The 22643-nt window shown below is 38.3% G+C and overlaps 1 protein-coding gene across 2 annotated transcripts in view; it reads left to right on the top strand.

The window, feature by feature from the left end:
- LOC126198546 (nucleosome assembly protein 1-like 1) overlaps positions 1–17959 on the top strand; it is a 30676-nt gene extending 12717 nt beyond the window's left edge. For both annotated transcript variants that reach the window (XM_049934956.1, XM_049934955.1), the window contains exons 8-9: positions 11266–11385; positions 16110–17959. In XM_049934956.1, the coding sequence (XP_049790913.1) occupies positions 11266–11385; positions 16110–16267 (278 nt within the window). In that variant the 3' untranslated portion in view covers positions 16268–17959. The remainder of the gene's footprint in view (positions 1–11265; positions 11386–16109) is intronic.
- The last annotated feature ends 4684 nt before the right edge of the window (positions 17960–22643 follow it).

Genomic DNA, 22643 nt, shown 5'->3' with positions numbered 1-22643 from the left:
AAGTGGCCAAATGCTGAAACTCGCTAAATGATTCAACAAAGGTGTCGTGATAATGACAACAATTATAAAAAGGCTTTTGTGCAGTAGAGACAGTTTGGAAAAGGTTGTGATTGGTCAGAATATCTTTATTTATTTGAACAAACATAGTTATTTCCATTAACCACAACGCCAAATAGAGCTTTGCAGTGGCGGGAGATATGGCATGAATTGTTCCAGGGGGGTACGCCTACTGGATGCCCAACATCATGCTAGCATTATCTTTTTTTCCACAAACACTTTTTCGTAATGTGTAAATTGCGAGAAAATTGTTTGTGAAAAATTGGGTGCAAATTGACATTGTGGACATACAAAATTGACAGGAACAATATAAAAATGTCATAAACGGTGGGAAAAACGTTAATTCTGGGAATTTACCTTTATCAAGAGGCCCAGCTTGCAGGGATTTATGGGGAGTAGTACTTATTTATAGCAAATCACATGGAATTAAATTTAGTCTGGCCACTTAAAATTACTGTATTGCAAACACTGACAGCAGTGAAAATTCAGAATATTTATCAAAATATTCAGGGTGGAACTAGGGCAGCTGGGGCCACTAAGACAGACTGGACAACAGTATGTCAGTCTACATTGGTCTTTCCATGTGACATGACTGTCACTCAAAGTATGTTTTCTTTTAATGAAATATGTTTTTCATCTAAGGAAGCCCCCCCATGAACCATGGACCTTGCTGTTGGTGGGGAGGCTTGCGTGCCTCAGCGATACAGATAGCCGTACCGTAGGTACAACCACAACGGAGGGGTATCTGTTGAGAGGCCAGACAAACATGTGGTTCCTGAAGAGGGGCAGCAGCCTTTTCAGTATTTGCAAGGGCAACAGTCTCGATGATTGACTGATCTGGCCTTGCAAAAATAACCAAAATGGCCTTGCTGTTCTGGTACTGCGAACGGCTGAAAGCAAGGGGAAACTACAGCTGTAATTTTTCCCGAGGACATGCAGCTTTACTGTATGATTAAATGATGATGGTGTCCTCTTGCGTAAAATATTCCGGAGGTAAAATAGTCCCCCATTCGGATCTCCGGGCGGGGACTACTCGAGGATGTCGTTATCAGGAGAAAGAAAACTGGCATTCTACGGATCGGAGCGTGGAATGTCAGATCCCTTAATCGGGCAGGTAGGTTAGAAAATTTAAAAAGGGAAATGGATAGGTTAAAGATAGATATAGTGGGAATTAGTGAAGTTCGGTGGCAGGAGGAACAAGACTTCTGGTCAGGTGACTACAGGGTTATCAACACAGTCAAATAGGGGTAATGCAGGAGTAGGTTTAATAATGAATAGGAAAATAGGAATGCGGGTAAGCTACTACAAACAGCATAGTGAACGCATTATTGTGGCCAAGATAAATACAAAGCCCATACCTATTACAGTAGTAAAAGTTTATATGCCAACTAGCTCTGCAGATGACGAATAAATAGAAGAAATGTATGATGAAATAAAAGAAATTATTCAGATAGTGAAGGGAGATGAAAATTTAAGTCATGGGTGACTGGAATTCGAGTTTAGGAAAAGGGAGAGAAGGAAACATAGCAGGTGAATATGGATTGGGGCTAAGAAATGAAAGAGGAAGCCGTCTGGTAGACTTTTGCACAGAGCACAACCTAATCATAGCTACCACTTGGTTTAAGAATCATGATAGAAGGTTGTATACATGGAAGAACCCTGGAGATACTAAAAGGTATCAGATAGATTATATAATGGTAAGACAGAGATTTAGGAACCAGGTTTTAAATTGTAAGACATTTCCAGGGGCAGATGTAGATTCTGACCACAATCTATTGGTTATGAACTGCAGATTGAAACTGAAGAAACTGCAAAAAGGTGGGAATTTAAGGAGATGGGACCTGGATAAACTGAAAGAACCAGAGGTTGCAGAGAGTTTCAGGGAGAGCATAAGGGAACAATTGACAGGAATGGGGGAAAGAAATACAGTAGAAGAGGAATGGGTAGCTCTGAGGGATGAAGTAGTGAAGGCAGCAGAGGATAAAGTAGGTAAAAAGACGAGGGCTAGTAGAAATCCTTGGGTAACAGAAGAAATATTGAATTTAATTGATGAAAGAAGAAAACATAAAAATGCAGTAAATGAAGCAGGCAAAAAGGAATACAAACGTCTCAAAAATAAGATCGAGAGGAAGTGCAAAATGGCTAAGCAGGGATGGCTAGAGGACAAATGTAAGGATGTAGAGGCTGATCTCACTAGGGGTAAGATAGATACTGCCTACAGGAAAATTAAAGAGACCTTTGGAGATAAGAGAACCACTTGTATGAATATCAAGAGCTCAGATGGAAACCCAGTTCTAAGCAAAGAAGGGAAAGCAGAAAGGTGGAAGGAGTATATAGAGGGTCTATACAAGGGCAATGTACTTGAGGACAATATTATGGAAATGGAAGAGGATGTAGATGAAGATGAAATGGGAGATAAGATACTGCGTGAAGAGTTTGACAGAGCACTGAAAGACCTGAGTCTAAACAAGGCCCTGGGAGTAGACAACATTCCATTGGAACTACTGATGGCCTTGGGAGAGCCAGTCCTGACAAAACTCTACCATCTGGTGAGCAAGATGTATGAAACAGGTGAAATACCCTCAGACTTCAAGAATAATATAATAATTCCAATCCCAAAGAAAGCAGGTGTTGACAGATGTGAAAATTACCGAACTATCAGTTTAATAAGCCACAGCTGCAAAATAACTAACACGAATTCTTTACAGACGAATGGAAAAACTAGTAGAAGCCGGCCTCGGGGAAGATCAGTTTGGATTCCGTAGAAATACTGGAACACGTGAGGCAATACTGACCTTACGACTTACCTTAGAAGAAAGATTAAGGAAAGGCAAACCTACGTTTCTAGCATTTGTAGACTTAGGGAAAGCTTTTGACAATGTTGACTGGAATACTCTCTTTCAAATTCTAAAGGTGGCAGGGGTAAAATACAGGGAGCAAAAGGCTATTTACAATAGTTACAGAAACCAGATGGCAGTTACAAGAGTCGAGGGACATGAAAGGGAAGCAGCGGTTGGGAAGGGAGTAAGACAGTGTTGTAGCCTCTCCCCGATGTTGTTCAATCTGTATATTGAGCAAGCAGTAAAGGAAACAAAAGAAAAATTCGGAGTAGGTATTAAAATTCATGGAGAAGAAATAAAAACATTGAGGTTCGCCAATGACCTTGTAATTCTGTCAGAGACAGCAAAGGACTTGGAAGAGCAGTTGAATGGAATGGATGGTGTCTTGAAAGGAGGATATAAGATGAACATCAACAAAAGCAAAACGAGGATAATTGAAAGTAGTCGAATTAAGTCAGGTGATGTTGAGGGTATTAGATTAGGAAATGAGACACTTAAAGTAGTAAAGGAGTTTTGCTATTTGGGGAGCAAAATAACTGATGATGGTCGAAGTAGAGAGGATATAAAATGTAGACTGGCAATGGCAAGGAAAGCGTTTCCGAAGAAGAGAAATTTGTTAACATCGAGTATAGATTTAAGTGTCAGGAAGTCATTTCTGAAAGTATTTGTATGGAGTGTAGCCATGTATGGAAGTGAAACATGGACGATAACCAGTTTGGACAAGAATAGAATAGAAGCTTTTGAAATGTGGTGCTACAGAAGAATGCTGAAGATTAGATGGGTAGATCACATAACTAATGAGGAGGTATTGAATAGAATTGGGGAGAAGAGTTCGTGGCACAACTTGACTAGAAGAAGGGATCGGTTGGTAGGACATGTTCTGAGGCATCAAGGGATCACCAATTTAGTATTGGAGGGCAGTGTGGAGGTAAAAATCGTGGGGGGAGACCAAGAGATGAATACACTAAGCAGATTCAGAAGGATGTAGGCTGCAGTAGGTACTGGGAGATGAAGAAGCTTGCACAGGATAGAGTAGCATGGAGAGCTGCATCAAACCAGTCTCAGGACTGAAGACCACAACAACAACAACATCTAAGGAAGTTAAAGTTTGGCTTGACAATACTGCAGTTGATTTAAAGGATATGAAGTAGGTGAAGAGCAAGCCTCATTCTCAGATGCTATGCATAGTCTGTGTTAGGGCACTTTCTTAGGTTACTTTACATTCTAAACGACATAGTTTGCACAGAATCCTTTCAAATTGAAATTATCAGTACAAAGTGTGAACTGTATGTTATCACCACTGCGGAAAATCTTTCTTCTGCATTGTGTATGTCTGTTCGAGTTGTTAAACGAACAAGTTAGGGTAAAGTTGCCTAGAATATAGGCATCTGTAATTGGGAACTATTCACAGGTGGGCTGTGAGTGGTGACGCTGCAGGTGAGTCTCCCTACAGTGCATACATTAATAGCCAGGATTTGTCTCAAATATTGCCTGCATTGAGAAGTGGCTTGATGTACGCAGATATGTTGATAGCTTCTGATGGAGTTGGAGCTGTTGAAATGTAAAACTATATTTACCGTGCTTGCCAACTTCTAAAAGTCTCTTAAAATGTCACATTTTGATAGTGTGTACACAATTCTTTATTGCTATGAATATTTGAAAAACGGCATAAATTCAAAGGTGAGCAATGTTATATTTGAATTTCTGCCATGATAATAAATATTTAACGTTCAATACTCGGAAATAACTAAACTGCTTCTGTGGCAAAATGCTGGCTTTTAGTGGTGCCTTTCAGAACTTCCTAAGGCTTTGGCCCTGAATCTAAACTGCAGGTGAATTTTTGGACCACGAAAATAGAAACAAGTCAGCTTGCATTTGGGTAAATATGGTAAGCTGTCGGTACAAGCTGTAGAGACAGGTGGTGGACCATTAGAATCTGTATGTACTTCTGCAGTGTGTGTGTGTGTGTGTGTGTGTGTGTGTGTGTGTGTGTGTGTGTGTGTGTGTGGGTGGGTGGGGTCCAATTGGCTTACCACTGGTGCAGGCTTGGTAGCATTTAGAAATAGGAAAAAAAAAAACTAGCCTCCATATGAGCAAACCACAAAGCTGGATTGTGTGAGCAGAAAGATGGTAGCCTTACAGCCAGTAATGACATGGCGAGATTATAGTTAACAATCATTTTGTGCAAATCTTTCATAAGCACTCGTTAATCCAATGATATTACATAGGTAAATCGTGTCAGTCTCAGCTTTCTAGGTAAAAGCTGTGCAGGCTGTTGTTTGACTGCGTGTACTGGATACGATGGAACCAGACTACACAAAAAGCTACCTCAAATGACAGCTTTATTGATCAGTCACAGGATATGGTGAAAAATACACAGTTCGATCAATCATTCTGAGCTTGCAATGCAAAATCATGTAACATCCAGAGAACAGATCAGATTTATCTCATAACTGTGCACAACCTAATTACATGCATGGAAGGTAGAAAATATAAAAATCGTGAAGAACAAAACTGAGACATTATACATAAACAGTTCCGCTCAGTGTGTATTTGGCTGTGCAATGTTTGTAAACACAAGACACGTACGACACTTAACAGCTGTAGTTGTGCAATATTGCCGCAGCCTCGAAAGGTAGTTAACTTCCCTAAGTTTATGCTGAATCTAAATTACAGAAATGACACCCCTAGTTGAGTTGCTTCCACACTAGTAACAAAGTCCTTACGGAGCCAGTGACTTTCATTGTTCAGTGCACCACAGCTAACTTCTATCCATTGAGTCAAGCTTATAAATCTTGCTGCATCTGTCTGCAGATGGTCCTCACATCTAGCTCCTTTACCTCATACTTCCTATTTCCTGACCACAGAGTATGGGTCTTCGACGCTCGGTCCTAGTTTTCTCGCATATCCTTTTACCGCACCAGACCTACGTGAAGTAGTGTTGATTAGCTCCCCATTGCCTTATTGGCTACTTGTGTGTGTTATTCTTCAGATCTCTTTTTCTGTAAGGAGAGGATAGGAAGCTTTTCCTTAAAAGGTCTCATTATGTCCAAAGCTCTTAACTGGCTTCTTAAAAGACAGCGTATTCCCCACTGCAAGCCCTCTGTATTTCTCTCACACATTGCTTGCTCTTTCTGTGATGACCCTTTCATTGTTTAATGACCTACCCTTATTAATTCTGTCACTGAACCTGTTTCAGTGCCCCCCCCCCCCCCCTCCCCTTGTCAATTGTTTCCTGGACTAGATTTGTAACTGTGGACACTACAGTTGTAGTAAATATTTGGTTGTTTCTTCTGAATATGTCAAGATTACCAAGGTTGTGGCTGAGGTAGGATTTGAGAACACATCTGTATTGTTTGGCTGCTTACAAGGGAACCTCCCTATCGCACACCCCTCAGATTTAGTTATAAATTGACACAATGAATAGGCCTTGAAAAACTGAACACAGATCAATTGAGAAAACAAGAAGTTGTGTGGAACTATGAAAAAATAAGCAAAATACACAAACTGAGTAGTCCATGTGCAAGATCGGCAACAACAAGGACAATGTGAGCTGAGAAGCGCCGTGGTCTTTTGGTTAGAGTGAGCAGCTGCGGAACGAGAGGTCCTTGGTTCAAGTCCCCCTCGAGTGAAAATTTTACTTTCTTTATTTTCGCAAAGTTACGATCTGTCCGTTCATTCATTGATGTCTCTGTTCACTGTAATAAGTTTAGTGTCTGTGTTTTGTGACCGCGCAATTAGTAGACAAAAGGACGTGCCTGTCCAATAGGAACCGAAAACATTTGATCGCAAGGTCATAGGTCAACCGATTCCTCCACAGGAAAACACGTCTGATATATTCTATATGACACTGGTGACGGTATGTGCGTCACATGACAGGAATATGTTGTCGACCCACCTAACTTGCACAGTTGGCGAATGGGTAAAAGATTCTTCTACCTTGCCCGATGTAGGTTTTCTTGTGGATGTGATGATCACTCCCAAAAAAGTGAGGAAAACATAAGAGTTTGTCACATAAACTGCAACAAATGAATGAAACAGTTCGAGTCACAGTTTTCCCTGTGCTCTGTTAAAACATATGTTTTTTACGTTTTCAAATGTTTCCGTGTGTAGACAGTCAAATACTGCCTATGTCCAAGCAAATCTGAACGTGTCCTGGAATTTTGGAGAGCGGAGTTGATTATGTGTGAGTGCCTGGACTTTGATAATTGTCTGAAAATAAAAAATTAAACTTTTCACTCGAGAAGACTTGAACCAAGGACCTTTCATTCGTCAGCTGCTCACACTAACCACGGGACCACGGCGCTCGTAAGCTCACACTCTCCTTGATGTTGCCTACCTTGCGCATGGACTGCTCAGTTTGTATATTTTGCTTATTTTTTTTCATACTTCCACAAAACTTCTTCCTGTTTTCTCGATTGATCTGTGTTCAGTTTTTCAAGGCCTATCCCTGTGCCAACTTGTAACTAAATCTGAGGGGGGTGCGATGGGGAGGTTCCCTTGTTAGCAGATTTCGCATTGACATGAGCATGCTGGACTCGCATTCGGGAGGACGACTGTTCAGTCCCATGTACGGCTATCCTGATTTAGGTTTTCCTGATTTCCCTAAATCACTCCAGGCAAGTGCCGGAATGGTTCCTTCGAAAGGGCGTGGCAGACTTCCTTCCCCATCCTTTCGTAATCTGATGAGACCAATGACCTCGTTGTCGGGTCTCCTCCCCCAAAACAACCCAACCCAACAACATGAGAATGTGATAGTATTCCTTAGTCTCTTGTTTCCAGCATGTCAACTACTTGCTGCTCTTTCAGTGGTTGTGTGAAACCAGCAGTTCACACGCCCTATTTCATTACAATCATTTCATAGTGAAGGTTGACACCCTTCCTGCATTAAACACAAAGTACTCCACTGGCACCCATCTGTCACATGCAGAAATGTTTACTGTTATTTTTTCAATTTTAAATTGGTTTAATTCCAACTACAGGTAGATTCAGGCAGTCCACAATTTACATATGGTAGATGTTAATAAAAAGTGAAGGTAAGTAGTTTAAATTTTCCATGGTTGGCAGCATGACAAAATTTGCTACGCACTCACCAGTCCCTTCTGCATATTTTTTCTAGTTTCCAAGGGAACTACACAGAAGTGATAGACCACAGCAATCCATTGCCAGGATTTGCAATCTTCCCAGAGGTCATGAGTGTGGGCAGGTTGCAATGATTGATCACTGATCTGGAATTTTCTTGTGGTTCAGTGAATCAAATGGGTGTGTGATGATATGGCTGTATGGCTGTGACTAGTCTATGTATTAAGTGTGATCAGGGATTTTGTTTTATTTAGTTTTCCCATGTCGAGTGAGAACTTTGTGAGAATTCATAATTCTTAAAGGACCATGAACCAATCTGAGAAGTGAAATTGAGACCAGAATTGAATTATTCTAAGTAATAAAAATATATGGTAAATACATTGATATCTTCGTATTTTGCATTAATAAGCATTTTCATGGCCGTACTGTTCAAATAAAATTGATGGAACTTAATTAGCACATACAAGGCTCCATCTGATTTATTTATGAAGGTTACAATCATTATTAAAGTTTTTAGCTGCTAGACAAAATGAAATGCCTTAATGTTAAGGAGATATAACTTTTTAGGACAAATAGATTATGCAACTTGAAATAACTTGTTTCATATGGTTTAAACACCCCTCTCACAATTTACAACAGGAGTTACTGCAGTGAGCAATGCTGCTATTGATAACATTTCTATGCAGACATTCAAATTGAAGAAGAAATTGTGTAAATACGTGCAGTTAAAAAAAATGAATGAAAAAAGAATTCGTTTTTGCACACTGGAAAAATGAACACAATATCTATGGTGTCAATGTGCATCACCTAAACTGCCAGAGCTTCACTTGTAAATGTAAGACAGCCACTGTAGTAATCTTTTTGCATGATGTAAAAAGGTTCTCAGCAGCCATAGTTTAATCTGTGAATGTAAGACGACTTTGTATTTTCCAAATGAGTAGTTTGGGAAAAATCTTATACTAAATACAGTATATGACAATCTCTAATAGTGTATTCTTCGAACTGCCCTTACTCACACATTAGGATTAGGCTATAGGTAGAGGTCTCCGCAGATGCGGATATCCGCGGTATTCGTTACTTGGCGGATAAAATCGCGACCGGCGTGGATATCCGCGGGTCATCTGCGGATAATGAGCAAGGCATCTGCCCAGTACGCATGTTGCAATGTTATTCAAAACTTAGTTTGTTGACATTCTTGGAATCTTGCAGGGCCCGGGTAGAGCGGATGTCTGTTGTCCTTAGCCCCTGGGTACGACCGACGTAGCTGTACCCAAGAGGCCTGTGCCTAATCCGTTTCCGCAACCGTGTCTTTTGTGTGGCTTGTAAAGTGCTCTCTGGGTGGCAAACCACCTCCCCACTGTCCACCAGACAGGTGCCCGTTGCAATTTTCCGCTGCCTTCAGTTAGCGCTGTGTAGCAAATATCAGTGAGAGTTCTTTCTTCAAGTGAACACCATATCGATGGAGAAAATTTCGTGTAAGGTGAAAAAAAGGTGATTTTACATTAGTGAAGGAAAACCAATTGAAATCGCCAATTTGGAAAAAATTCGCATACGTATTTGATGGCAACGAAAAGATAAAAGATACAGTGGCTTGTTTTGCATGTAAAAATGTATATTCCTACACTGGACACAAAAGTGGAACTTCAAATTTGCCAAAACATTCGTGTGAGGCTCGACAAAGTAGCATAATTATTTATTTAAATATCAAGGGAGACGTGAAAGTTCCTGAAGTTCTGCCAAATTTGAATACAGCCGTGACAGAAAAACTTATCAATCTTGTCAGCAAAGACATTTTACCATTCGAAGTTGCGTGTGGATCTGGGTTTCTCGAGACGGCACAGTTTCTTATTGATTTGGGGGCCAAGTACGGTGCAATGAGTGCTAAGGAACTGCTACCACATCCAACCACTCCTAATTTCTATAACCACTGATTTTGTTGTCACTCTTTGGAAGAAGAGTTATTTCTTCCAGACAACGTCAGTTATTGCTGGCAGTTTAACTTTTGCACTGGTGCGCCAGCGTTTGCAGTGTAGGCCTAATACTGTAAATATTTTCACCTGGAAATGACGAGGACTGAACGCGTAAGCTATAATATAATCATCAGCTGACATTAATGGCTTCAAAATTTGACACATCCAAGCAGTGGGGACAAAAAAACTGTCGGTAAATGATGCAATGTGCTAGTAACAGTTTAAAACCACCATCATTTTCAGTTGCCTTGGCACAAGAGCAGCGAAATATAATTGTTTCTTTGCATGTATTTTCATCATTTAATACTATTACATTGAATTTTATTTTTTTTAAATAGTGTTTCCAATCTCACGAGATCAGAGCCGCTACTGTGTGTGCTCTGGAGCACCAATGCTTTCCTGTTTGGAATGGTCTGCTTTAGAGTAGGTATGCAGCATTTCCTGTGACTTAAGAAGTGAAAAGTAGTTAAGTTGTCGCAGAAATGGCATCCTAACAATAACTATGTCATTACATACGATAATTCTAAGTACTACTGTCTATTACTATTAATTACTCATTCAAAACTTAAATATATGCGGGATGGGAACTTGCGGATGCGGGATGGGAACTTGCGGATGCGGGATGGGAACTTGCGGATGCGGATTGCACTTATCTGCGCAGACCTCTAGCTATAGGAACAGTGTGGATGTACAACCATCAACAAAATTGGTCTTTTGACACGTTTGGCTGTTACTAATAAATGTGTTAAAAAGGTTATTGCTTCAATATACTGGCCCGCAAGAAGATACAGAAATATTTGAGGAAAAGGACTGCAAGTTAAAATAAGATTGAGAAAACCTTGTAGAAGTGGTTGTGGGTATTATGAATAGAAGTCTGAAAAACCAGCTTTAAGGGAACATTCCTTTGACCTTGGAAGCTAAAAGATATTTATAATTGTAATTTTAACCAGTTTGGTTAGATTTTCCATTTTTGATACGACAGGGAACTTGCAGTAGCAAGAAGAGTGAAATTGGGCTTGATTTTTTAAAACTTTCCCCATGATTTGTACTACAGCCAGACTTCCTTTAGTGCACCAGTAAGCCAGTGGTCCACACTGATGCCACTTTCTGCCAAGAAAGTAGGAGTTGGTTTGAAAAAGTTCACTCTGAAATTTCATAATTTTGGTAAATAAATTGGTGGGCGTTTTGAGTGTCAGTTGGAAGTTATCTGGTAAAGTCTAGTTCTTCTTGGTTTTACCCATACAATATGTATTAAATTTTTGTAGAATTTAGATTTCCGGCATAGCTAAAATATAAAGTTCTGAAATATTTTTCAGTTCCCGATGACCAAGATGCTGAAATTGATGAAGAAACACGTGCTTTGCTGACTACAGACTTCGAAATTGGTCACTACATCAGAGAGAGAATTGTTCCGAGAGCTGTCCTGTATTATACAGGTGAGAATATGCATAATCATAGGTATTTTCTGTTAATCTTAAATGAAAAGTTGTGCTGAAACACTTCTTTTGAAATAATTAAGTCCCGAAATACAAACACATGAATGGTGTTGAAAAAAATTAGATTATTTAAACTGCAGATTGCAATAACTGTTCACAAGATATCAGCAGAAATTTGAAGACCCCACATGTAAACAATGGTAAGGAATAAGTTGGTTATTTCAAGAAATTGTTCAGTATTTCTTAAATGTTTCTAGAGCATTCAATGTGGTCTTTTTATTCAAAAAGTCATGTACAGTAATGACATTTTTAAATGGGCAAATTCTGTCCAAAACTTTAAAAATTAAGTTTATTAGTTACGTGCAAACTGGCTGAACTTGCATTATAATTGACTTACCACTGTTTACTTTCCATGCAAAATTAAATGTTCTTTGAAACCTGTGAAATTTAAAAGGCATGTTTTAGTTTTTGTTAAAGTCTTGCATTAACTATTTTTGCCATAATAAAATAAACTAAAAACTAATCTGTGATCTAGCTGTGTATAAAATAAATTATACCAAGCACATCACTGTTGCATGTAAAAGTATGTTGAGGATGGTCCTAAACATTTCCACTGCTGTAGTGTCTTGTAAATTCATGGTAATTCATGATTGATTAAATGTTCACATGTAGCTGACTAGCACATGTGTGTTCAGGATCTTTGTTGTACTTAACCACATGATCCTCAGATTTGTATAAATCTTCCATAAAAGGCATTTTCCTGGAAAAACACAATTTGTTTCTAATGGTGGCAGCCCTTTGTGGCACTTACCGCTGTTTATATGTACACATCCTGACAGTTGCCATGAGTGAGAATCTGAAATTAGAGAACTAATATTTCTCAGTTCATTATGAACTAATATGAATAAAGTGCCTAGTGTACTGCGTTTTACATGCACTTAGTCTGACTGTCCCATATCAGTTACAGCTGAGATCATTTTTTAGTGTGTATCATTGTAATATTCACATTTAACTTAGAGGTTGTTTTGAATACATATTTTGTGAGTGGTCTTCAAAGAAAACAAAGGAGAATGGTTAGTGATGTAAGAGGTGTCTGTTCTGTGGACAGGTAGGTTTGTATATGCAATCATCTGAGAAACTGCCACAGCAGAAATGTGAGTGGGTACTGTACAATTTGTGGAAGTTTGAGGAGGTTACTTACATATACCAACAGGATGTTGATTGCTGTTAAAAATTAGCTATCTGCAGCTGACCTCTTCTGTAATTAATTTTTACACTCTCAGGTGAAGACTTGCTAAACTGTCTGTATCGGTTGCAAACTAGCCACATCATAAGGAAGACATCTCATAAAGGACTTTTGTGGCGATTTGGTATGGCCACAAAACATTTAAAATATATTTGGAGTTGATTTTGGAGTATGCAATCCATTACATCTATATCACAAAATTTTGAAAGCTCTTAAACAGGATTTACTGTATCTAACTATACTGAAAACAATTGCAATGACAACGTTAATGCTAAGAAGATTGATTGCAGTGGACTGACTGGTAAAGGAGCATAGGTAGTAAATATTGGATTCACTCCTAGGTGGTCACATTGTTCTTTTTCCTGTGGGGCCAGTTAGTGCTGGAATATCATGTAGGTGGATACATAATAAAAATTGGATCACTGGGGAAACAAGAGGACAAATTATGATTGTACTACTATCATGTGACCCCTAGCAAGATGGTAGGAATCACAACCTCAAAGAAAATGATAGCATCATTCTTGATACTGGAATTTCCTAAAATTCTTCAAACTGTGATCCTTGTCAGTTCTTGCTTCTGATGTACTCTTGTAACATTGAAAGACACCATGTCAACTATTAAAAGCTTGCTACTGAAGTACTTATGAGAAAAAAGTTCTTGCATTTGCTTAGATTTGTTGATACGGGTTTGGGATCCATAGTCTGACAGAATATTTAGTTAGGACACTGATAAATAGGCAGGATTTAACCTGAAAACACACCAAATTGAGTGTGAAGGATGATAGCAACAAAGCTCTAGGTATTATTCTAGTATTAAAAACCAATAAAAAGTCTCAATCGCATTTTCAGATTTGTTAGTAACAGATTTTGGGCCTTTCCTTGGACTATCTTGAGGCTTACGTGGCCATTATGGCTACTGCTGGTGACGACTGTGAGATTCATAGCAGTACTCCATCTACTGCAACCAGCAGACATAATGGCAGTGTAATCTCAAAGATGGTCCGGGGAAAAGGCCAAAACTGGTTGCCAACAAAAATCTGAAAAAGCAATAAACTGTTTAAACTGATTTTTAACATTTAATCAGGGTTGCCACATGTTCTGGAAATTGGGGAATTTCAAACGTCAGGGAAGTTGAGGGTAATATCAGGAAACTTGAAAAAAGTTTGAAAAATCTTTTTTGTCTCAGTAGATGAAATGGTTTTACTCAATGGTCATGTGTCGTCCCTGGCTGGGTGCAGCTGAATATGTATGCTGCTTCCCTGCTCTCTCAATACTACTGCTTCTCCCCTTCCTACTACTCACCTCTGCTTGCAGTCAGTGCTGCCACCACTACTTGCCACTAGCCTTGCAGCTGCTGAAGAAAGGCAGGGAAGCATTGAGGAGTGATTTGTTTGGATCTGATTCTGACTGTAGGTGCAGTGGCCGGAAATGGTGGTCGTGTGCTTGAGTTGTCTGTGATTGTGTGAATGTGTGCGCGCTGATTTTCTGACTAAAGCTGTGGCTGAGAATTTAGTTGTGAGTGTGATCGTCTTTTCTACATGCCTGTGTGGCTTGGCAATCATATTTTTGGTAAGTTGCTACCTATCATTATTGATTCTAGAGTATTTGAACAAGTTACCTGTTGCATGGTTTGATCACCATGGTCTCATTTTGTCAACAAGTTGTTGGTGGCTGGTGAATAGCTGGCCATAGTAGTGGATTTCCACAATGGACCAAAACTGGAGGCCGTTTCTGCGGGTATTTGTAAAGGATTGGGTCTGCCGATCTGAATCTCGCCAATCTGCCTTCGGGCCAGATCTGTTTGTGTTTGGTGTAATGCAGAGGACTATCATGGTTTATCCATATACCCAGGACTGTGGTGTTCCTCAGCAGGCCAGAGACAATAGGTGATGTGTGTCAGGAATTGCAAATGTCTCACTGCAAGTACTTTGTACAGTGTGGTGTTTTGTAGAAGTTTTGTTTTAGTAAATTTTTGCACTTCAAAAGTAGTTTATATGTTAGAATCTATGGACGATAAGAAGAAAATTGTTGCGGTTTGTACGTTATGCACCCATTTACTTCTTGTGGGGGGAAAAAATCACACAGTACCTGTAAAATAATAGATATAACACAGTGGGTAATAATGAACATAGCAGAACCAACATTTTATTGGCAGTCACCTACAGTGTTGGTTTACACAATTCTTCCACACCTTATACTCTTCTTTCAAGAGGCCTACTTTTATCTGGGGTTGTTTCTGAAATCAATTAAGGTATTTTAAATCTATCTTGTGACAAGGAAATGTTCATTTTTCTCGCCAAATGTTTCATTTTATTGAAATAAAATATCAGTGGCCTTAATGAGACCACATACCATTTGGCTTGCTTTCTCCATCTAAAAACAGTTCATTACAAATTATGTTAGTACTTACTATTTTTTCTCACATCAGGAAACGCAATCTGCTTGCAAGTTCTTTTTTAGATATTTCCTAGTTTGCACTATTGTTTCTTGTACTGTAGCTGCAAAGACATTGTCAGCTTGCATCTTAATTACCTTGAGATCTCAATGTGTCAGGGTAAAATGCTAAAACTTGTCTGGAAACCAGGGAAATATCAGGGAATTGTGCTTGGGGAAACTTGCGGCAACCTTGTTTATATTGATTGCTATGCTCCAGAAAGCTTTCTAAAATTTTATTATATAATAGCATTTTTGCTTGGAACAGGAACTTTGCTCTACGTGTATTTAAATGTATGTACAAAGTATTTGACAAGTAGCTAGATTTCTCCCTTTGTGACATGTTCTTGTGATTCTCTCAGCTGTGTTCAATACATTTTGCTTATCAATAACTAGTCAGTTGCTAATGGCAAGCTCTCCTACTTTGCCATAGTTATGGGTTTCCAAATTTCACTGTAAGAGCTGTGTTCTTGTTTGATAACATATCTGGTTTGTGCAGACCACACACACACACACACACACACACACACACACACACACACACACACACACTTCATTGGATTTCCAATTAGTATTTGAAGCATGATACTAGTTTTTCTGGAATTGTTGGCTTACTGTTTGGAAATGTACGCGGAAGTTTGCCAATAGCCTTTACATTCTAAGGCTAGTCATGATACTGCAGTGTGTTGAAGCTGAAGTATTTTTCTTCTTTTAGCTAATTTTCCTGAATTAGCTGATTGTCTCTAATGTGTGCTGTCCTGAACATAACTTGACAATTCTGTAATGCAATCACTTTGTAATTGGGTAACTGTACAGTAGCATGTATTCAGCACCACATTTTCAAATGTACTGTTTAGTTGAAGTCTTAATGCCAAAATTACCTTGTTAATTTCAGTTGTTGCAAGGAAATATAATGTAAGATGTCAGTGCCTGTCTGTGTACATGCTGTGAAGAGGCCTAAGTAACTTGCTGCAAATTGTGTGAAATTTTCACTGTGAATTGGTTTCTAGAAATAAAAAAATGTTTATTGGATTAATTTTTGTAGGTGAAGCATTAGAAGATGAAGATTTTGAAGAGGAAGAGGAGGGTGAAGAAGGTGAAGAAGAGGAAGATGACGATGATGATCCTACATATAAGCCTGGCAATCGTATTTCTGTTCGTTCTGGTAATAATCCAACACCAGGTGACTGTAAACAACAGTAGCAGTTTGGTGTTTGCAGCCGCTCACACTCTTGAATCTGCTTCTCTTTTTTGTATGAAAAATTAAAAATAGTATAATGCTAAATTCTTAAAAATTGGCAAATCGTGTTTGTTACATTGATACATGTTTTATAATGTTCGTTTAAAATTGTCTGTTGGTTAGTTTTCTTATCATAAGAACTATTTTCACTGTACACCCATGTTGAGTGCTTGAACCACAATGGTTATCAATAAAGCAAGCATTTTTATAAAAACATTTTGTTACATGTGTTAGTGCCAAATGAGACTGCTCTAATTTTTTGTGTGGTATTAAGAAATGAACTGCACAACTTATTGTTGGTAATGACAAAGTGTAACAGGAATTGTGTTGCTTCTGTTTGTCATGAATTACTGCAAGAAATTAATGCAGATGTTGTGTATCTGCAGCTTCTGGTGATGTATATGTGTACATTGACTGTGTTTGTGAAGCAGCATCTCAAAAATTCTGTGGATCAGACCTTCACTGAATGCTGTTTTCAAGAGTTAATCACAACTGTTGTGTAATATATTTTTTGAAAAACAAAAGTGTGTTTAAACACTGAAGACTTGGTCGCAACCCTTGCCACACCCTTCTACTGCACAGAATGTGGTTTAAGATGTCATGTTCATTAGTGTGTGTGTGTGTGTGTGTGTGTGTGTGTGTGTGTGTGTGTGTGTGTGTGTCTAAGAAAGATAGTTGAATTAAGTGGCACATTAACTGTATCTTTATACCTATGCAATGTGAAATGAACTGCAAACGTAAGAAATTATCATGCTTATGCTATTGTAACATTAGTTTGGTGATACAACATTAAAACACACTTTCTGCAGTTTCATGGTCTCCAATTTTAGATGCCATAGTATTTTATTTTTGTCAGTTTTGGTGCTGAGAAAAAGTTTTTTTTTTTTTCTTCCCAAAAATTTTATCTGACACATAGTGACTTTGTCAAAAGTGGTCTGTACATCTAATTGGTGCAGATAATGTAAAAGCTCCTATTTTACAATATTCACATAATATTACTGAGGTTTTCTTGCTCTGAATTACTTGCTGATTGGGGATTCAAACTGTGGTACCAATGGTGTGAATTATGTACATGGTTTTTTGTCTCCATTTTAATTGTGGTGTACACTGAACATTTGTTGCACCTTGTTTCCTCACCTGCAGAATTATTTAATTTTAAAAAATGCATGGTAGTTTTCTGCTGTAGTTGCAGAGTTATCTATGGCGGAAATATTTCGCATGAGTAGTATACTATGAAAAATTCCATATGTGCCTTTGAAGGCTGGCAACTTATTTTGCATTGTGATTGGAAACCCTTTTAATAAAAACTTGTTGAAATTATTGTAATAATAGTAACTCAGGAAAGTACACGACTGCTAGTTTGTATACTACATATTGTATTTTAAAATTGTTTAGCTCCAATCTTCTGTTTTGAGCTGCGTTTACTGTTGTGGAAAGGGAAAAAAAATGACCTTTCAGTTGTTATTAAATAGTATACAGTACTGCTATCATTTATTGCACATTATCACTGCATGGTTCCTTGTAAGAACAGAATGTAGGTTACATTCTTAAGGCTGCTTTTAGTGCTTTATCAAACATGAATATCAAAGATCTATCATTGTTTCTGATCTGATTTTGTAACTCATTTTGTAATAAAATGCATTTTGCTGTAGAAAGCTTTCGTCTTTTGAACATTATCTTCATGGATGTTTCTCTTATTTTTCAACCATTTGGAAAAATAACATGTATACCTCAAACAGTGTATTAATTTTACTATTTAAAAATGTAGTTCATCATAAAATGCTTATGCCAGAGTAGTAAAAATGTCCTTGCTGTTTGTTTGTACACAAACGCAAAAGTGAGAGCTGTGCATGTAGTTTTAGTCCTGGGAACCAGGTAACAGGTATTTACAGGGAAACCAGACTTAACACTCCTTAAGAACTTCACAAAATGATGGAAAATTTTCTCAAGTCTATTTTATCAAATATTAGTAAGCCAGTTTATTACAGTGAAACCTTTTTATGGCGTTCCTTCATATGTTTTCCTCTGTTACATCAGTTTTTTTTTGGTCTTGACTAAAAGCCCATATAACCAATGTTAAATTTTCCTCTTTACTTAGTTATCTCTATATTACAATTTTCTCCATGTAATGCTAATATTTTTGGAACCCTGGTGAATTATTTACCTCTTTATAACGTTTAAGTGACTGGATGTAGACACATTGTTTTCCGTTCTGTGGATTGTTTGCACTTCGGGTTGTGATGCTGCCACTCTACAAACTGCTGCACTGGCACTGGTGTATAGCCTTGCTGAATACTGTGCCCCAGTCTGGAGCAGAAGCCTGCACACCAAAAAAGTGGATGCACGACTAAATGCCTCTCTAAGTACTGTGACCGGCACTCTCAGGCCAACCCCCGTTGAGTGGCTTCCGGTGCTGACAAATATTGCTCCTGCTTCCATACGTAGAGAGAAAGCAACCCAGGACATAGAAAAAATTGAAGCAAACCCAAGGCTACCCATACATACTGACATGGGAGGATCCACGAGACTCAAGTCCAGGAAACCTATCGTCTGGAGCAAAACATTGGGCACAGAGGGGTCTTGATGCTGAATGGAAGAATGCATGGCAGGGTCTGAGAAGAGGTGTCGTGGAAAACCAGCACCTAATCCACAACCCAAACAAAAGGGTTGAAGGCTTCAATCTCAACAGGAAACACTGGTCGGCTCTAAACAGGTTTCGCACGGCAGTTGGATGATGCAGACAGCAACCAACCAAATGGGATATACAGACGATCCGTGTTGACTGTGGTGAGGTACAAACAATGGACCATCTTCTGGTTTGTAACATTCAGCTCTCTGATGTCGCTCCACAAGCTAACGGACAATGCCAGGAAATGGCTCCATAATCTTAATGTTACTGTGTAATTGTCTTGAATTTGTGATTTTTGTTCCAGTTAATGTAATAATGTAGTTTCCCTGACAATTGTAATAACGGATATAATTTGTTTCCACATTGTAAGTTCCAAACATTTGTGATTAATATTATCTTATCTGTTCTTTGTAAAATGTATCTGGCAGATCGAACGAGAAATAAGTTTGCACCGGCTCAGAAAGCTCGTGCTCAGCATGTTTCGTGTCAGCGGCAGAGCCTGGTCACGTGACATTTGACGCACATTCTACTTGCGATCTTTTTGGCGCCATTTCAGTTGACTCTTTGTATTCATAGCGTGTTGTGAGAGTTGAGCAGCAAACAGTTCGTGTGTCTTAGGTATAACGTTTTTTAAGCTTTCATCAGTGGGCATGAGTGAAAAGCGGAAGAACATTTCTCTGGAAGAGGTTTCTGTTAGTAAAAAGTGGAGGCATCTGGTGTGTCGCATGGAGCTAGTGAAGCAATTTGAACTGGCCCTGCAACACTTACGAAAAATAGATTGGTTTGAGAATTGTGGAAATTCGAAACTTATGCGTTTGAAACCATCGACTTACGACGAAATGGAGGAAGTTTTATTAACTTCGTTTCAGCAACCACATACTGCGAACATTTCTATAAACGGAACTATTTTGAAGAAGGCACTTCAAACATCACTGCAGTTAGGAATGGAAAATTTTAAGGTGTCCAATGGATGGATTGATAAATTTTGAGTCATGGTGTTGTATACAAAGCGGAATGTGGAGAAAGTGTTTTAATTATAAAAAAACTAATCATTTGATACATTATTCATATACAGTGTTTAGAATTTGTGGTTCCTTGGAAAACGTTATAGAGAGGTTTCACTGTATTTGTATTAGCATTTATTTGTGGAAGTTGTGGTTTTACGTAAGTTTGATGTATCGAAACGTGGTAGTTTCTCTTTTTCTAGGAAAAAGAATTATAGTTAGTTCAGTTGTCTGTTGGATTTTTATCATTTATTTGAAAGTTTAAATGTCGGAATCTCCAGCAGAAATGTGTTTGTATTGTCACATTTGATAAAACTTCAGTAGTGCAGACATGAAAGAGAAAAGGTCGTATCTACACTGTAGACAAAATATCTGTATTGCTTCAAATCGTGAAATTGGCTTTACCATACACCAAAAATCACTTCAGAGAAACATGCAAAATATATGATAATCAGCAACTGCTGTTGGCTGACAACACAAGGTGTTCAAACCAAACAGAATTGCTGTCAACAGATGCAGATACATGTATGAAGAATGTAGTGGCATTGAGATGTAATATTGTAGGATGTGATGTACAGTTAAATTTTAGTAGCACTGTCTGGTACCAATCTAATACACTCCAAATTGAGAAAAACCAAAATTTAGTGACAGTCATGATTGTAAATATTGTTGTTGCACTAGAAATTTAAGGGGTGCTGTTAGTTCTCAAATGAACAGCAAAGTCTGTAATTTCTACACATTGAAACAAAATTTTGCATACTTCACATTTCCCTGAAATCAATTAGTGCATTTTTACAATTTCCCAGCAAATCCCCTGCAGTTCATACATTTTACACAAGAGGTGGCCTAATTAGTGACTGTTCGCAGTTTGTTGTCCAGAAGATGCAGTACAATAGTTCATGCCTATTGTTGCACATTGAAACAAAATTTTGCATACTTCACATTTCCCTGAAATCAATTAGTGCATTTTTACAATTTCCCAGCAAATCCCCTGCAGTTCATACATTTTACACAAGAGGTGGCCTAATTAGTGACTGTTCGCAGTTTGTTGTCCAGAAGATGCAGTACAATAGTTCATGCCTATTGTTGCAGGTTTTTTTTCCATTGTTTCTGAAGCTTAGCTCAACATTTTTCATTTGCTAATGTATAGGAATGCAACTTAATTGGAATGAAAAATGCTAAAAACAATATTCTTAGGTTGCAGTGTTGAAGACAGCACTAGAGGCATGGAGCAGCCCAGGACTCAAAAGTTGACTGCATAATTTTGTAAATGCTACTTTAAGGCAAACTTCATTTTTGACACTTGCGACACGTTTCCTTGTCCTCCCCATCCCAGGCATATTTTCATTAAATGTAAATAATGGGAAATTTATAAGTTCATTGATGTGAAAGTGGTAGTGGATTAAGCACAGAGATTTAAAGAGAGCACTAAAAAAAAACTGAAAAGTTGTAAAATGTTATTTCCTGCTATGTGAAAGCAGGATTGTATTATAAGCCCTGTAGTGAAATTCGGGCTGTGAAACACTTGGTTGTTAACTAGAGAGATCCACCACACAGTTGTATCTAGCTTGAGTGTCACCTTGACATAACAGGATAAATTGAAAATATTGGGTACATGTGGATTGCTGTAAATTTCCTGTATAAGCTTCACATAAAATATGTAAATGTTGCATGTACCAGGTGTTTGTATGATGGAAAATTCCTGGGATGATGGAAGAGGAGAATATAGCAGTTTAAAAGGTAAGAAACCTTTATCAAGGATTGAGTCAAGAGCTATGAATCCAGATATGCAGTGGGGTAAGTATATCAGTGGAACACAAGGACATATGAATTGTATGTAAATGTAATCAATTGGTTTATTTATCTAAGAGTACATCATGAGGGGTCTTCGTCACAATTTCATTTGCTTACCCTTTCTTTGCATGCAGAGACAGCAGAATTTTCTGAAGTGGTAAAATCAATGTTGACAGTATATTGGATGGAGACTATCGATATTTCAGATACAGCAGGGTTTCAAAAATCAGTGAGATTCTTATTTTAAAAAATTGGTTTGATTTTAATTGAACATATTTGTTTGATTAGTGTAATGCCATTAACACAAGTTGTCAAAGACTTGTTTAATGTTTAAGAATACTTAAAAAGATTTTAATTGCTTGTAAACAAAATTTTTTAGAACTTGTGACTGCATCACTACACATATCGACTGATATTATTTTTCTCTTCCAAATAAAAACCTTCACATCACCTATGTGATCATTCAGTGAAACTGTAATGGGTGTCACTGTCACCTGCTGGATCTACAACCCTTATTCCCTCCTCTTTGGCAACTTGTGTTGGTCTTCTAGAAATCCGCTTCACTGATGACAATTCCCAACACAATTATGGTACATCATGCTGGCCCTGAGAGAATATCTGGAGTGGTCTGTACATTGGTTTGCACTGATAGGGTCAGTGAATAGATTCCCCTGTGTACCACATTGGAACCAATAGTGGTGTGACTGCAAATGACATTAGCTATCACCATTAGTAATGTTTTCACACTTCCAGGCAGGCCATGTACTTACCTTAGGTTTTTACACAAACTGAGGCGTCAGAATTAAAATGGCCACTGGTTTACTAAGATGAAACATGGATTCACAAACATTACATTGTGAATAAATGTTGGCAAGATGGCAGTGTGTAAATGTGCATGCAGGCAGTGATATG

The sequence above is a fragment of the Schistocerca nitens genome, chromosome 8, assembly GCF_023898315.1.
Source record: "Schistocerca nitens isolate TAMUIC-IGC-003100 chromosome 8, iqSchNite1.1, whole genome shotgun sequence".
NCBI lineage: Eukaryota > Metazoa > Arthropoda > Insecta > Orthoptera > Acrididae > Schistocerca > Schistocerca nitens.
The sequence above is the reverse complement of the archived record's forward strand: the minus strand, read 5'-3'. Positions and strand labels throughout refer to the sequence as shown.